The sequence below is a fragment of the Mycteria americana genome, chromosome 25 (genome assembly GCF_035582795.1).
Source record: "Mycteria americana isolate JAX WOST 10 ecotype Jacksonville Zoo and Gardens chromosome 25, USCA_MyAme_1.0, whole genome shotgun sequence".
NCBI lineage: Eukaryota > Metazoa > Chordata > Aves > Ciconiiformes > Ciconiidae > Mycteria > Mycteria americana.
The window spans coordinates 1182426-1197747 of record NC_134389.1 but is presented as its reverse complement, the minus strand read 5'-3'; the positions used below and the strand labels follow the sequence as shown (position 1 = coordinate 1197747).

Below are 15322 nucleotides of genomic sequence, written 5' to 3'. Positions count from 1 at the left end.
ATTCAAAACCTCCCATTCATCTCTCAAGGCTCATGTACTATGTCAGGATTAATAAGAGACCAGGGGAAGAATAACCAAAATGTACTGTACTCAGGGGCCCTGGGCCACTGAGAAATTACCAATTGCTGAAGTTACATCAGTGGGAGAACAATCCTGCCTTTATTTCCTGCACTGGCTCATTCTTCATTGTTTCTGTGGCCTTGGCCCTTCACTGCCATTAGGAGACTGCAACAGGGAACAGCCTGGGGCAGTGCAGCTAGAGATACTGATCTCTCATGTAGAAAGATACCAGTTCCATAGTTTTTGCATTTATTTCCTAGCCGCTACATGTTTTCCAGTCGGTCTCAGTTGTTAGAAATACAATAGAGTCCTTTAGGCATGTGGCTGTAAGCAAACTGCAGGCAGCTTTCCTGCTTTAAAAACTGCAGAACTACCTAGTTAGTGCAGACTAAGACCTGAATTAGCACCAGGGTGAACTCCAGTAACCACCTGGCCATGACAGTATGGCACTGGGTGGGGGCCGACCTGTCCAGTTTCCAGCACTGCCACATACTCTCTTAACCGTAGAGCTGGTAATGCAACTGCATCGTCCCCAGAAGTTCCCATCATCCCTTTCTTCAATGAATCTGAGATAATTTAATAAAAGACAGAAAAGTAGACCAACATTTTCCAAATGTCTCCAGTGCCAAGCACCCAAGTCTCAATGCTAATGCTCTGTGCCGTATTAGTATCAGAAATAACAGATCACAGCACAGACACGATGGGCTGACGGATTAGAACTCAAATATTTGACTTTTAAACTGCAAGAGCTTGATCTAGAAACGATATAGCAAGAGAACCTCCGAGGCTGTTTTCAGCAAATGCATTTTATGGCTACCTTCCCACTTCAATACTCAGTCATCTAAATTCTACCGAATATAACCTATCGAATCATATCTATATGCTCACCAATCTATATAGCTGCGATGACTTCAACAGGCCTATACTGATTCACATCAGCTCAGGATCTGGTAATAGATCAGAGTACTTGAAGAGTCTAATATTATCCCCTAGCCACCCACTTGGAGCACAGAACAACAGAGGCAAAGAAGACATGTATTTCAAATCTGTTGAAGATGCTTATCTTTATTTTCTAGTCAAACTGCCTCTCCAGTATTGTGTAAAGGAGTCCATTATATGGTGTAACTTCTACCTTAGCTATAAAAAATTAAGGAATCGGTTTTTAATACCGAGTTGCTGGTTGAACCCTGCTATAATACAGCCACACTCAACAATACTGCTCTTTTCTCTGAACAGTCAGCAGCCACGATTCATCACTATGGACATACTGTTAGATACTAGGTCAGGTCACGGAATCCAACAAGCCAGCATGGGGTCAAAACTTCAGTCTATACTCAGCTGTAACAGAAGTCTCTGTTAGGCTTTTTCAGTTCTCTTTGCCAAAGAAATCTTTTATCTAAGAGGCTTTCCACTGTTTTTTATTTTAAAAAAAAGGTAGAAGCCAGCACCTCAATGAATAGTCTGGTTTAGACAATTTTAGGGATTCTATTTCTTCTCCTCCCCAACAAACACAACTAGCTTCTGCACAGGGGTCCAAGTGTTTTTTTTTTTTACTGGTGCCTGCACGGGCAGCCTGCCAGAAGCCAACCAACTGCATATAATGAAGGAATGTTGTACTGTGAAATGTAAAGACAGAATTTGCAAAGATGCTTCTCAAGCCAGTTATTAACTATGATTCATCCCCATCTGAACTGAACGGGGAGGAGAAGAGTAATTCTAGCATCTAATGTCCCAACCCTGCAGGATACCGGCATGCAGAACTCCCACTGACTTTCAGTATCAAACTTCCATCAAGAGGGGAGTTACAGGATTGAACCAGCTAGATTCAGACAAAGGATCAAGGTTAGGTTTTGAGCCCGAGGTACCTGGAGAGCACTGGAATGGTCATTCTGGCAGGCCAGTTCCTGCTCCACTTCAGACACCTCCAGCAGGTTCCGCTCACCAACCAGTCGAGAGAGCTCTCCCACTACCGTCACATGCTTTGATACCGTGCCTGACATCTTCTTGAACTGTGGGTAATTCTCCACAAATGCCTGCAATGGGGAAACCAAAGCAACCGGTTCTTTGAAATAAAAGCAAGAGACAGCAAGAGACGGTGGATGTGCGCAACCCAGCGATAAACTGTCTAAACCAACTTGCATCAAAATAAGCAAGACCAGTGCGGGTATATGGATGATCGGGCACCTCAATCCCAGGAGCCTGTAGGATTTCTCCAATTACGAGGAGATTTTTGGAAGGGATGTACTTTTTATTTACTCTTAAAATAAAAGGATACAGAAAGTATGTCCAAAGACATCGCCAGCATTCTTTAAACCTTGAGCAGTGACTGAATTAATAGCCTGTGCTCTGAGCTGTTGCCCAGTGACCCAGCTCAGATAGAAAGTCCACATAGCCATACTGGAGTAAGCTAAGCACTTAAACCAGAGCTTACTGGTTCAATTGCAGGGCTTCGGGATTCCCAGGTCTAAGCAGCAGCTTAGAGAGCAGTCAGAACAAGCAAGCTTGTAGACCACACTGCAGTGGTGCCCAGTGGCCTATCAAAGTGTCTAGCCTTCAGTAAACCACCATTGTAATGAACACAGTGCAAAAAGGAGGTTCCCGCTCCACAAAACTAGCACGCCGCAGAGATCTGAACCGTTGGTACCGATAGTGTGGACTGTCAGCGTACAGACAGTAGTGATCTGCACTGTCCTGCAATGGATGGGATTTAAAAAGTCCAGTCAGTTACGTGTAGATTGTCTGTACCTTCATATCTGCTATGGATTCCAGCTTCTGCTGCTCCTTAGGTTTCCTCCTCTGGAAATCCTCCATAAGATTCTTGATGTTGCTGCCAATCTCTGCAAAGTTCAGGTACATGTTCTGCACGGAACAAGACAGGGATCTGAGAGAAAGCCGTTCTAACACGAGTCTTGATGCCACTGGAACAAAGTGGCACTCTGTGCCCAAAACACTGAAGTGCCATTGCACAGCATTCCCCCGAGACCCAAGCTTGAGCAAGCAGCTCTGCCTTTGGTCCAGGTTTGAAATAAAACTATAAACCGGACACGTTATTTCATGTCAGATGCTGCTTGCATTACACATTGATTTTCACCACTTGCATAAGCTATAAAAGTACATCACCACCCCGATGCTCAAAGTCACTGGAAAATTCCTTTCACATGGCAAAACCAAGAATGGAACTGGATCCCCAGATCCAGCTACTCATGAAGATCCCCACTAGACACCTACGTTGGCATAGAACTCGTCGTTCTCAGCAGACAGGACCACCTCTCGGAGATCTTTGCTTATCCCTGGTACCCGAGAGAGGTCGATGCGGTTGTTGTTAATCCCCAGCAATTCGTGAACCATAGCCTGGTACGTCCACTAACAAGGATGGTGAAAGAGAAAGGCAAATGATGACCTTAGTAGGATAATAAACAGCACTGGAAAATGAATGGATTTCAGGCTGAATTCAAACAAAGCCAGTTTATATTCCTCTAGGAACACACAGCAGATTCAAAGTCTGCATTTCTCAAACTCTTGCCAGAACGTTACCATAAGAAATAAATACTACTTCTGTTATAATCAGACGGGCATCCCATGGTGCGAGGCACTGGTGCAAACACAAAGGAAAACCACCCCGTTCCAGGGTGCTTACTGTAGGTACGTTCAAAAGACACGAGGCTCTAAAAGAAGAGCAATGGGCATTAATGTTCCTGTTCAGACAGTTCTGTTTGCCACCATTCTCTCCCCCTCCTCTGCTGGGAAGGGACATGTATTTTTGGCTGCAGAGGTTCCACAGTTACAAACTGTACAATTTCCTACACGCCCCTTTGCTTCTTAGGCAGCGGTAGGAGTGCACGTTTCTGCACATCGGTGAGTTACTATATTTACCCTGGGAAGACTAATATTAATCTAGAGGGAAAACTGAAAGCTGATCAGAGCACCAACATGCCCGACACCCCATCTACTTTCATTCGAATCTCTCTTCTGGATAGAAAATCTCCACATAGCAGATAATGCTTTTGGTGCCCTGTGCTGAGCGCAGTCCTTCACCCTACAAACCAGGTGGGAGCTGGGTTTCTGACTGTCAGATCACTCCAATAACACCAGTATCACCACTAGCTCCTACACCACCAGCGTTACAGAAGCGCTGGCTGCTGTTGAGGTAGCCTGGCTGCAGCTCCAGCCGTTGCTCGATCACCGGACTGACCTGCGTCTAAGCGTACCCCACAGAAATGAAAGGAGACAAACAGACTGTTTGATGCCAGAATCTGCAGCACAGCAAAGGAAAAGCAAATCACAACAGCTACATAGTAAATACTACCGCCTGTCGATAACACAGAGGGAGAAACACACCAGTGCAAGGTCACTCAATAACTGCGTACGTGTGCTGCCAAACAGCCTATACAAGTAAACCCTTGGAAGGAAAGGTCACCGCAAGACACGAGGACTCCAGATGTAAAGCGTGTCTTACAGAAGTGCAAGCGGCCTGGTTTTCCAGGGTGCTGGCTACATCTGCCACTGAAGCCAGCACACACAATCCGTGCTCAACAGTCTGACTAATCAGGCCACGAGATAAAAGAGGGATTTCAAAAAGAACGGGGGCGGGAGACAATACTTTTTACCTTTCAAATATAAACCATGCCCCACCAGGGTGTGAACTCCGACTCGCTGCTACCGCCACAGGGCTCTGTGCACTTCCAGAACTCGCATTCCTATCTCAGGCCTTGCACGACCGCGAGATGATTCACCTGGTTCAGAAGTGGGGTGATGGCATCGTCAGACCGGTCCAGAATGAGAAGTAAAGGAGGAACCTCAGTGCGACGAAAGTCAAACAGCTCGTACTCTTTAGTGATTACTTGCTGTTGAGAAAAGGAAAAAAAAGCCACTTGATCTTCTGTATACCCAGAAAATGTTTCCTCTTAGTTTGGATATGGGTGAACAAAAAGTGAAGAGCAGGTGAAAAATAAGTTGTGCTGCTATCTTAGTCTGCACTGCTAATGAAGAAATAATACCTGCTCTCGAAAGGCACCAGGTGACCTACTGCAATTTATGACACTCGCAGGAAGCAGGGGTCTTCACCTGCTTTTTGGTTGGAGGCAGGCAGAGACGAGGGATGTGACCTGCCCAAAGCCGTGCAACAAAGTAAATGACACAATTGACAGGAATCGACTGGAAAAGGGTATTTCTCTCAAATGCATCAATATGTTAAAAAATTAAACAAAATTTAAGTACATTGCCAAACTTATTTCACATCGCTGTAGGTTCTCACCATACCTTCACACATTCAGCAAGCCTCTTTGCTGACTCAGAAGAGAGCTGGTACCGAATCATGGGGCATTTCTTCAGAGACAAAAGCAGAGCAGTCAGCCCTTGAGTTGTCCTGGACAGCTGAGCCGGATCCCAGCTGCGACCCTGGAAGGAAAGGCTGCATCTCGTACGGATGCACTGTCCCCAAACTCCTTCTCACGTAAAGTCTTATTTCTAAGTCTTAAAGTCTTACAGCGAACTGTAGTTTGACTGAAGGAGCAGGTACACCAGAGGCCGCAGTCCGGACTCCCCAGTGTTCCTCCCCTTGCCAACTCCCTGTCAGGATCAGCCGCCCCCTTACAGACCCTCAGCAGCAGTCTGCCTGCTGGGCAGCCCACCACCGCACCCAGCTTGTTGTGGCTACTGGTCTCTCTATTAACCATAATACAAGGCCCTGGAGCAGCATTAGCTTTTTTCATACCTGGCAGCAGCCCAAGAGGTTGAGAGAAAAAACGTGTGGATTCACTGCAATGTAATCGCCATAGAACTCCTGCCAACAAGTGAAAGCAAATACAGTTACGTGTCTTGCCAACCCTTATTCAGCCTACAAGAGTACATGTTCCAGCATCAGCCACATTAACACTAAAATCCTAAGCAATGCACAGACTCATTGACTCCGATCATTTCTCCTTCCTCCACGCTGAACCTCTCAAATCCCTACACGTCTGCTGACAACTCCACTGCCAAGTTGTCGGGTGTATTTTTCGAGTACGGAGCTCTTTGTCAGCACCGCAAACATGCAGCAGCCTTGTGAAACACAGGTGACAGCAGAACCAGCAACGGCTCTGACAACTGGAGGGCAGGGAGAAACAGGGGACACGGGAGTTTTTCTTTCTTGTACTTTTTAACTCCACGGGTACGTTCATCTTTTCTTCCATCCGAGACTGTCGCACAGTGCTGCTGCATACTGTTCAAGAACTACAGAGTCCTCCCATTGCCACATCTGAGTTTGTTAGCTTGTACGTTCGCTTTGCTGGTGCTTTTGGGTTAGGAGATCTATTTAAAATATTCAATATTCACCTGAACTTCGGCCACAACTTCCTGTTCATCAGCCTCAGCCAATGACTTGACGTCACTCTTACTGATCACGTTACTGAAATCTGAAAGAAAACAACAGCGAAAGAACAGTCGGGCTCTGCGAGTGACACGTAACACACAAGAACACCACAGAACAGTGCGACCAGATTTTCCCCTGGAGCAGGAGCAGATTGCAACAGAGATCCCTTGACCTTACACCCACAATTACTATGCAGACATTATAACCCAGAAGTCACCTCGCAAGGATACTCTGAGCTAATTCCCTGTCCAACTTTCTCCCTCTGGTGCCAATATCCAGTACGTGACTGCAGCACTGGATCAGCATGTAACGATCAGCGATGGATTAAATGCCCCGTGGGATGCGGCAGCGCTGGAAAGGCAGCACTGGCTCTCTCCTGTCCTAACATCTGCCCAATGAAGCAGCACCACGTACAGCCCGGTTGTACTCAGTAGATTTATATGCGTAAAAAACAGTATTAAATGGCTGAACGCAGCGACAGCCACATCTCTGCTGAGCTCCTCGGCAGCGCTGAGCCAGCAGATCACCACCACCCTTTCCAAACCGGCGTCCCCTCACACAGCCGGAGCCTGGCTCCTCGCTGCATTCCTGCAGAGCGGCAATGACATCTAGAGGCCACTTCAGCTCATTTCCCAGAGTCTCACCAAGCGATACCTGTGCTGGAGGACTAGACGTCAACACAAAACCAGCTGTAGTTGTTCTGCTTAGTTTCCAAAACCACAGAATATTCTGTGGCACGTGCAGGACGGGTGAGGAACACCTGCCTGAGAGGCCGGGCATTAGAAGATGCCGTGCAGCGGGTTTAGTCCAACGCTGGGATGTGAAGTCTAACCTAATCCTGTCTCTGAATTACTCACCTTCAACCTTTGGGCCAGTCTCTCATCCACTGCATCTCAGCTTTCCCTACAATAAAGGCACTTTACCCCTAGCATTAGCCTTCTTTCATGTTTAGGAAGCAACATGAAGCTTTAAAACCCCAGAAATTTTCAGGGATAAGCCGTATCGGAGGAATGCAGATTTATGGTGTTGCTTTGTAAAGATCTCTTACAAGCTACTTCGGTTTAATTATTTTATCTGGTACGTACGTAGCCTTTGCTAATAAAATTGAGTGACCTAAACAGAATAAAAACTAGAATTCACACATTCTCAGCATTTTAGTAAAGGTCTGTCAGCGGGAGCGGTCACAGCATCTCACATCTGTCAGGTCGGTCTCTGACGGGCAAGTCTGACTTACTGGACAGCACGGGACATACTTACAAATAAAATAGATGCTGTACTTGGGCCTCCGCAGCTCCTGAATGAGGAACTCCACGTTCTCCTGGACGAAAAAGCACCGGGGAGAGCAGATTTAAGGAACGTCGCGTACGAAGGGACCGGGGTGACCCCTGCACCCGTCCCCGTCGCCGACCCTCCTGCACCAGGCGGGACGGGGAGGGCAGGGCGATGCCCGCGGCCGGGCTCGGAGGCGAGGGGCAGCGCAGGCGGTGCCCTACCTTGGTGGGCCGCAGGAAGCAGATGGCCTTCAGGTGCTTCATCGCCTCCCTGTTGGCGGAGTCGAGGCGCTCGAAGAGGTACACCTCCTTCTGCAGGATCTCGGACTGCGTGTACACCATGCTGACGATGCCGGTCTGCGGGCGGGAAGCGGCAGCGCCCATCACCCCGGGCCTCGGGCCTCGGCCCCGCCGCTCCGCACCCCGCCGGGCCGCCCGGCCCAGGAGCGGCCCCCACCCCGGCCCGGCCCCGCCGCTCACCGTCTCCCGGTCCATGAGGAGCACCTTCATGCCCGGCCCGCTGTCCTCGATCATCTTGGACACGTACTGCTTGACGGCCAGCACCGCGTTCATCTCGGCTCCGCTCCGCTCGGCTCGGCTCGACCCGGCTCAGCTCCGCCGCCGCCGCCCACCTGGGAGTTGTAGTCCGCCCGCCGTAGGGCCGGCCGGGCGGAGCGCGGCGCCGGACTACAACTCCCAGCCTGCCCCGCGGTGCGGCCCGCCCGGCCCCGCCCCGCCAGCGGCCGGCCCCAGCGGAGCGGGGCGGGGGCTGCGCCCTCGGCCGGGCACGACGGCCCCGCCAGCCCCGGCCCCCCGGTGCCCCTCGGGGAGCTCCTGCAGCCGCCCCGGTCTCATCCCTTCGCCCTCCCCACGCCCCGCTAGCCCTCCCCGGGGGCCTGAGGGGGAGCCGAGCTGAGGAGGGGGGCGGCGGTGAGGCTAAACCGCCTCTCCTCTCCCCCGCCAGGCACCCAGCCCGCCGCTCTGCCCGCTGCCAGGCCGCCTGCCCGCGGTGTCACCCCCTGAGGAAGAAGGTCGCTCCCTCCCTTCAGCACCCTCGCTCACAGTCTTGTTTTCCAGCCAACGGAAGGTAAAAAAGATGCATTAAAGCAGCATTGCAGCCTTGTGCGTAATCAAGCGATGAGGGCGATTCTTTCTGGCCAGGAGTTTATCACCAGTATAACCCACCAGCTCGGGGAAGGTCTAGGCCTGGGCGAGGCCAGGCTGGGAGGGTGCCCGGCGAGCCGAGGTGCGGGTCCGTCCTGGGGACAGACCCCAGCCCAGTTGACCTGGGGACACGCAGCCACAGCACCCCTGCCTAACCGGGTACTTACTCACCGAGGCAGGCTTTTGAGGTCCGTGCCCTATGCCAGCCAGCCAGCTTGGCTTCCAAAAGCAACCCAAATTTGTAATTTATGTCTTAAAGAAGACCCGCAGCGGTAGCAGGGTTTTGGGGGGCAGAGGGAGGGAGGGGAGGGCGCTCCCGTGCCGCCGCTCCCCCTCTGCGTCTCTCATCTCCGGGATGGGGAGCGCAGCGGTTGACCTTCATGGGATAACTCACGTGACTGGAGCTGATACCTCTTTTGCTAGCCTTTAAAAGAGCGGGTCTCAGTGCTATTTATTCTGCTGCTATTATTATTCCTGAGTATGACAATTTTGGAAAAGGGCTATTACGTTCATAAAAATGTAATCATCTAACGTGCATGTTTTATACGGAAAATGGTGAGCAGGTGTTGATGAAAAATGAAAGCTATTTGCAAATCTTGTAAGTACCTTTTCATAAAAGCTGACACAAAGGAACTCTTCCATGCTTATAGTTCATCTTTTGTTCTGCTTGATTTACATTTAATATACATCAAAATACATTACGGAAATAGGGATATAGCTTAAAATTTTTGTATTTTATAGGAAAAATAAAGATCAGAGAAAGAGGCTTGTCCATGAAATCTTTTCCTTTTTACACAGCAGCCAGTCGGTGAGGAATATTTATGAAAGCATTCTTGTGAGGAATATTTATGAAAGCATTCTTGAGACGTTCACAATACCTCAGCGATATGCAGACTATTGAAGTTTGCCTACGGAGATGAGACGTGAAGTTTGTTCGTACCACGGTGTAACGGAGTTGTTCAGAAGGGTCATACTTCCCCTGCCTACATTAAGCTGAATATAACTCATATTTTCTCACCTTATAAGCCGCAGTCTTTTACCTTTCTAGAGAGTAAATGGGGTGAGATTTAGAAATCCCAGCTCCTGTACGCAAAAAGCTATTGTAGTCAAGTGATGAGAAATAGCCTGATGAAGTGAGTTGAGGAAGTTTGGCTTTTAAATCCATACAATTGCTGTAAAGATGGATGTTGAAGCAATACCACGTTAAGGTTAAGTCAAGGCTTTGTTTTGCCAGAGTTGTTTCATGTTTGTAAACAACATGAAAACATTCCAGACGAAAGGGAAAGCAACCATTTTGCTTGGTATCAAGAAAAGCAGGTGCCCGAGTGTCTTTTCATTATTCCTTGGCCTGGATGGAGGAAAAATGCAGCTGTGTCTCTGAAACACAGGAGGCAACCACCTTAAAATCTTTCCCTTTAGTCTGAGCACGCAGACTCACTCGAGGCATTCGGATTTGATTGTAGTTTGTTTGCCAGCGTGATTTAGTGAGTATAATACTGACCCTCCGCAACGTATACATCATGTCTAGGCAAACATCTCTTAGCTGCTGTCATTTCTGCCATCAGGTAGCTAGCGCATTCCAGCGTTTATTGTAATTTAAAGAAAAAAACATCCTTGACGCTGAAACGATCACTTATTTTTGTATTCTCACTTGCATCTGGAAAGCCATAAACATTGCAATAGCAGAGATACAGTCAGTGCAAGCAGAATGTTTATTAACTTTATGAGATTATATTGGTTTGGCATCGATTTTTGTATTGTAATTCGGAACAGCAGGCAACATAAAGACTAAAAAGCAAAGTTACAGGTATTTTAAAATCCAAGACGCTTAATCAGCCCTCAAGAAAGCTGACGTCAAGGATGTACGAAGTTGATACTGATCTGAATGTTCAAAACACAACGTTTTTTTCCTATCCCAGGTCCAGGAAATGGACGCTTTGAGGACAGAAAATAGGAAGCTAAAAAATGCAGTGCACTTTACATTTTGATTTAACTGTGTAGGCAGTTTGTTGTATGACATCTTTTTGCAGTTGCTGAGGGAATAATCACGCACATCAGTTTAACACCTTTGGTTTTCCAGCATACAGAGACTTTGCTGTTAGTGTTTCTATATTTGTGCTCATTGCCATTTTTGTTCTGTTTTCTCTTCCTCAGAACTCAAGACCGTGATATAAAACAAAAGGTATGTTATCCACCTGAGCATTTCCCAACAGGAAATTCTTTATCGTTAACATCTCGTAAATTAGAAACTGAATTGAAGAGCAAACATTTGTTATTAAAAATCTTTTAATACAAAAACATGGAAGGAAAATAATGGGAAAAAAATAATTGTGTAGATTTATAAAACTAACTGCCAATAAAACAAGCTAGGTGGGATCAAAATGTAGTTTAGATTACTTGAATTCTTACCCAGTAAACATTCTTATTTGCAGAAGTGTCGAAGCCTCCCTTTAAGTCAACTGGAATTTGCGCAGAAATCCGTGTGGAAAGGCTAGCTGTCTTAGGCCCTTGTTTTGCAATAACTGCCACCGTCAGGCACAGAAATAATTCATAGCCAAATGCGCTGAAATGAAAGAAAAGTCTATTAAGATACCAGTGGAATAATTTGTACCCATCTTTCTAACCCATCTGGCTGGAAAATAATGGTGAGTTTTACTGTGAGTTTGGTAAACAGAGCTTCACCTTTTAGTTTGGGTAGCAAAAATAATGTTTCGTTCCTTTTTCTTCCAAAATTGGGAGTTAAGGAAAGAAGAGTATGAAAAGTAAGGATGAGAATTATCTTACGTTGGGTTGCAGTGATATACAGCTGTGCTAAACTAATGTGGCTTTGTGGTTTAGAAGGGCAGAGCGGATTTCAGCCTTGATTAATAAATCTTTCCAATTTCTGGTGGCTAAAGTTCTGTGACAGATTGATGTCTTTATCAGCTTTGTACTTGAGAATCATTCTGACAAGTAACTCATCTATTTGCATTTTGCTTTGTTTTCAAAGTGAGATCGAGAGACTTTCCGGCGAGATAGCCAACTACTTAAACAGCACCAATTTCTGGGTAAATATGTCAGCATTTAAAAAAAAAATTCCGAGAGCGTTTTAATGAGACTAAACGTCCTCTAAAAGGTACAGCTTTGCTACATGCTGCTGTGACGTGAAAAACGTCGGAGGAAGGGAAGGAAGCCCTGGAGACGTGACTTGTAAACGTGATTGGAGTTTGTGCCATTTGTTTGTAGGGACTAGGCAAGCGGCAGAAACGGTTAAAAAATACCCTGTATCCCAAAACGGAGCAAAGGGAAACCAGTTATAAACCAGCCCTTATCTGCTCCGTCTGCATCAGAGAAACGCTTGCTAGGGAGGCGTAGGAGAAGTGCAAGCCTTCTGCGTGAACTCCCCAGCGGCCTTCTTAAGCCTTGTAAAAAATACCTCGCTTTTTACGATTCCTTATAAAATGAACCGTGTCTCTCGTTTAGTATGAAGAGTTGAAGCGCCTCGGCGGCCCAAGTATCTTCTTTTTAACCGCTGAAAGAACAGCTGAAAAGAGCCACAAAGAACGTTCCTCTTTATATGTAAAACCGGTCTATGTTTGTTCAGTTACATACGATAGCGATACGCTTCCTATCTGCTTGGTAGCCACTGTAAGTGATTTAGAATGAAAACGTTTGTCCAGTATTTGGAGTCTGACTAGTGTTATTTGGTTTAAAAGAAACAATAACAAAAATATTTTGCATTCAGAGCTATAACTGGGATGTGAAGCACACGGTCTGCAGGTAACTCGAAAGGTTAAAATGATTGCGCTTCTATTTTTAACTTAGCAGATAAGAGAACACCAAACATAGGAGGTGAGCAATGGGAAACATTTGCTTTACCAACGCCTCTCGGAATAACAACATGAGATAATGTATTACATCATCACCTTCGAAATGTCATTTTTTAGCTGGATGGCTTAGAAAAATGATTAAGTGAAAACCCGAGCTTTTCAAGATGCTAAGGTGATTCATTTGCCTGCTAGATAACAATAATTTTGGGTGCAGTCCAAGGTGTTTTCACAAAACCGGTGGCCACATATGCATCCTTTTTTATTTAAAGTACTTAGGTTTGAGTTGTAAAATGTTTTCATTTCTTTTGTTTTAGGAAAAAAAATTTTGAAAAGCATTGACACCCCATGTCAGTATCATCTAATTCTCAGTTTTAATTAAAGCACTGGAATTGAAAAAGCTTGTAGCAGCTTAGATTAAATAACCAATTAAACATAAATAGCCCCAACGTGCAACTTCTGGGGAAAACCGCAAAAAATCATTGGTGGCATTTTAAAAGCGATTTTAATTGTGTTTGAATTCCTGCAGCACTCAGACAGAGGGCGCCTGCGGAGCAGCGGAAAGGAAATTCTGTGCATCCTCTCCAGGGCTAAACGCTTTGGTGGCACTAGGAAAACACTGACCCCACAGAATTAAACACAGTTTATTGGTCATAGCTGTTGTAGTTGGAGGGATGCTGCTGCGACGCAGCGATGCCCCAAAATAACGTGAAGCTGGCTGGGTACACGATGCGTTCAGCGACGCGGGGCTCGTGCTCGGCGTCCCGTGGCACTCCCGTGGAGTTTAAAACCAGTAGCGTGAGCAAGCAGCGGCTACGTCTCGCTGCTTCGTTTTCCGTGCCGCGCAAGGCGTATCGTTCAAGCTGCTTTTCACCAGTTGTAGTGCAAAATCAGTAAAAGGGAATGACAAATGGGGTCAGTCGCAAGATGTAGCTGTAATGAAGAGATCTGCTTGGCAGCGTGATGGAAAATGCCTGCACAGCATTAATACATCTGGGATGACTCTGTGCGTAGCTGCGATACGGGGGTCACCGAATTCGCGGAAGTCGCGTAGCTAAATCTCGATACGTCTTGCCAGAGAGAGAGAGAGGTCTGGGAAAAAAGAACCTGGTCTTGAAGGTCAGGGGACCTTGTTGCTCTTCCTGTGGGAAAATGATCCTACCACATGGGCTCAGGCCGTAAGATCTTTGCTCAGGGACATGGTGTAGTGGTGGTCTTGGCAGTGTTAGGTTTACGGTTGGACTCGATGATCTTAAAGGTCTTTTCCAACCTATACGATTCTGTGATTCTGTGATCTGAGCCGGGGCTGTTGGAAGCGGCGGGAGGCTGCTGGGGAAGTCTGGCATGCAGCGCAGCTTCCACCGGGCAGGCTCAGGAGAAGCACTGTAGCCTTGGCCCAGGGTATGCTGGCATGGGAGGGCTGAAACCAGGCTGTAAAAGAGACAAGGGAATATTGTACATCTTTTTTTTTCCCCCCATCATTGATATTTTAGACTGGGTATGAGGAAATTTTACTTCACTGAAAGGGTTCTCCAGCACTGGCACAGGCTGCCCAGGGCAGTGGTGGAGTCCCCATCCCTGGGGGTATTTAAAGGACGTTTGGCTGAGGTGCTCAGGGACGTGGTGTAGTGGTGGGCTGGGCAGTGTTGGGTTAACGGTTGGACTCGATGATCTCAAAGGTCTTTTCCAACCTGTACGATTCTGTGATATTGGCGCACAGAAACATCTCCTTTTTCTTGGACAACCCACTGTTTCTCATCCGTTTCAACCGTAGGGAAAGAACTGACACAGATTATGTTCCTACGTAGGGAACTGAGAGCTGGCATTACAGCTTTTTTATTTGTCCGTATCCCCCATTCGTACATTTTACAAATCCCATCTTTTGAGAGCTCTTCCCCCCCGCTCCTCCCTTCGCACAGTTCCCATCTCTCCCTCTTCCGTCACCAGTCCTCCCGCTCCTTCCGCCCAAAATCCCACAGGTTTTTAAATTTGTGCTTGTGCCAAGGAGAGCTTGGTAAATCAGAGGAGTGTCCTGCCAGGTTCAAAGTACGAGAATGTTACCTAGTTTTACTGGAAATTAGGTAACGCTCCTCTTCAAGAAGACCGGCTCTGGTTGATGTTCAAGCACCCAGAACAGCCTTCGGTCCTGCTAATCGCAGTAAGAGCAGCAGCTGGGATTAGGTGCTATTCCTAGCGGGACAGAGCTAAAAAGGGGCTGCACGAAACAGAGCCAGCGCACCCTCGCTGCCGGATCACTATTTATAGAAGAATGGATAAATGAATAAATCCTGCCTTTCGCTTCCAATTAAGCAACTCCCCTTTTTCTTCATCGAGTAACCTACACGTTTGTTGTCTTTTAAGGGCTTCGGTTACCAGCTGAGATCCCATTTTAAATTTCATTTCACTGTTCAAAATACTTTGGGTCTTCTTCCTGCAGAGCAGTTAGAGGCCAGGAAGTTTTGCATACGTACAGAACTTTATCCAAAAAAAATTTGTGTGCTTTAGATGGCTCAGGATTTCTCTAGAAAAAACACTATTTTTTCTAGATTTCAGGATTTCTCTAGGGGAAAAAAATAGAAAAATACTAGATTTCAGGATTTCTCTGGAAAAAATACTACCCAATTTTACTTCTCAAATTCCGACTGACTGACACCTCACATAAGGAGTTAGTG

General features: G+C 46.9%; 1 protein-coding gene across 4 annotated transcripts in view; it reads right to left on the bottom strand.

Annotated features, from left to right (window-relative positions):
* Window positions 1-8318, bottom strand: part of VPS45 (vacuolar protein sorting 45 homolog) — a 29673-nt gene extending 21355 nt beyond the window's left edge. For 2 of the 4 annotated variants that reach the window (XM_075525222.1, XM_075525223.1), the window contains exons 1-10: window positions 8161-8318; window positions 7903-8037; window positions 7667-7727; window positions 6373-6452; window positions 5774-5842; window positions 5320-5457; window positions 4794-4904; window positions 3289-3423; window positions 2806-2919; window positions 1926-2093 (exon numbers count right to left, since the gene is read on the bottom strand). In XM_075525222.1, coding sequence (XP_075381337.1) covers window positions 1926-2093; window positions 2806-2919; window positions 3289-3423; window positions 4794-4904; window positions 5320-5457; window positions 5774-5842; window positions 6373-6452; window positions 7667-7727; window positions 7903-8037; window positions 8161-8253 — 1104 coding nt within the window. In that variant the 5' untranslated portion in view covers window positions 8254-8318. The remainder of the gene's footprint in view (window positions 1-1925; window positions 2094-2805; window positions 2920-3288; window positions 3424-4793; window positions 4905-5319; window positions 5458-5773; window positions 5843-6372; window positions 6453-7666; window positions 7728-7902; window positions 8038-8160) is intronic. The other 2 variants (XM_075525225.1, XM_075525226.1) reach the window with 2 other exon arrangements.
* Window positions 8319-15322: the final 7004 nt, after the last annotated feature.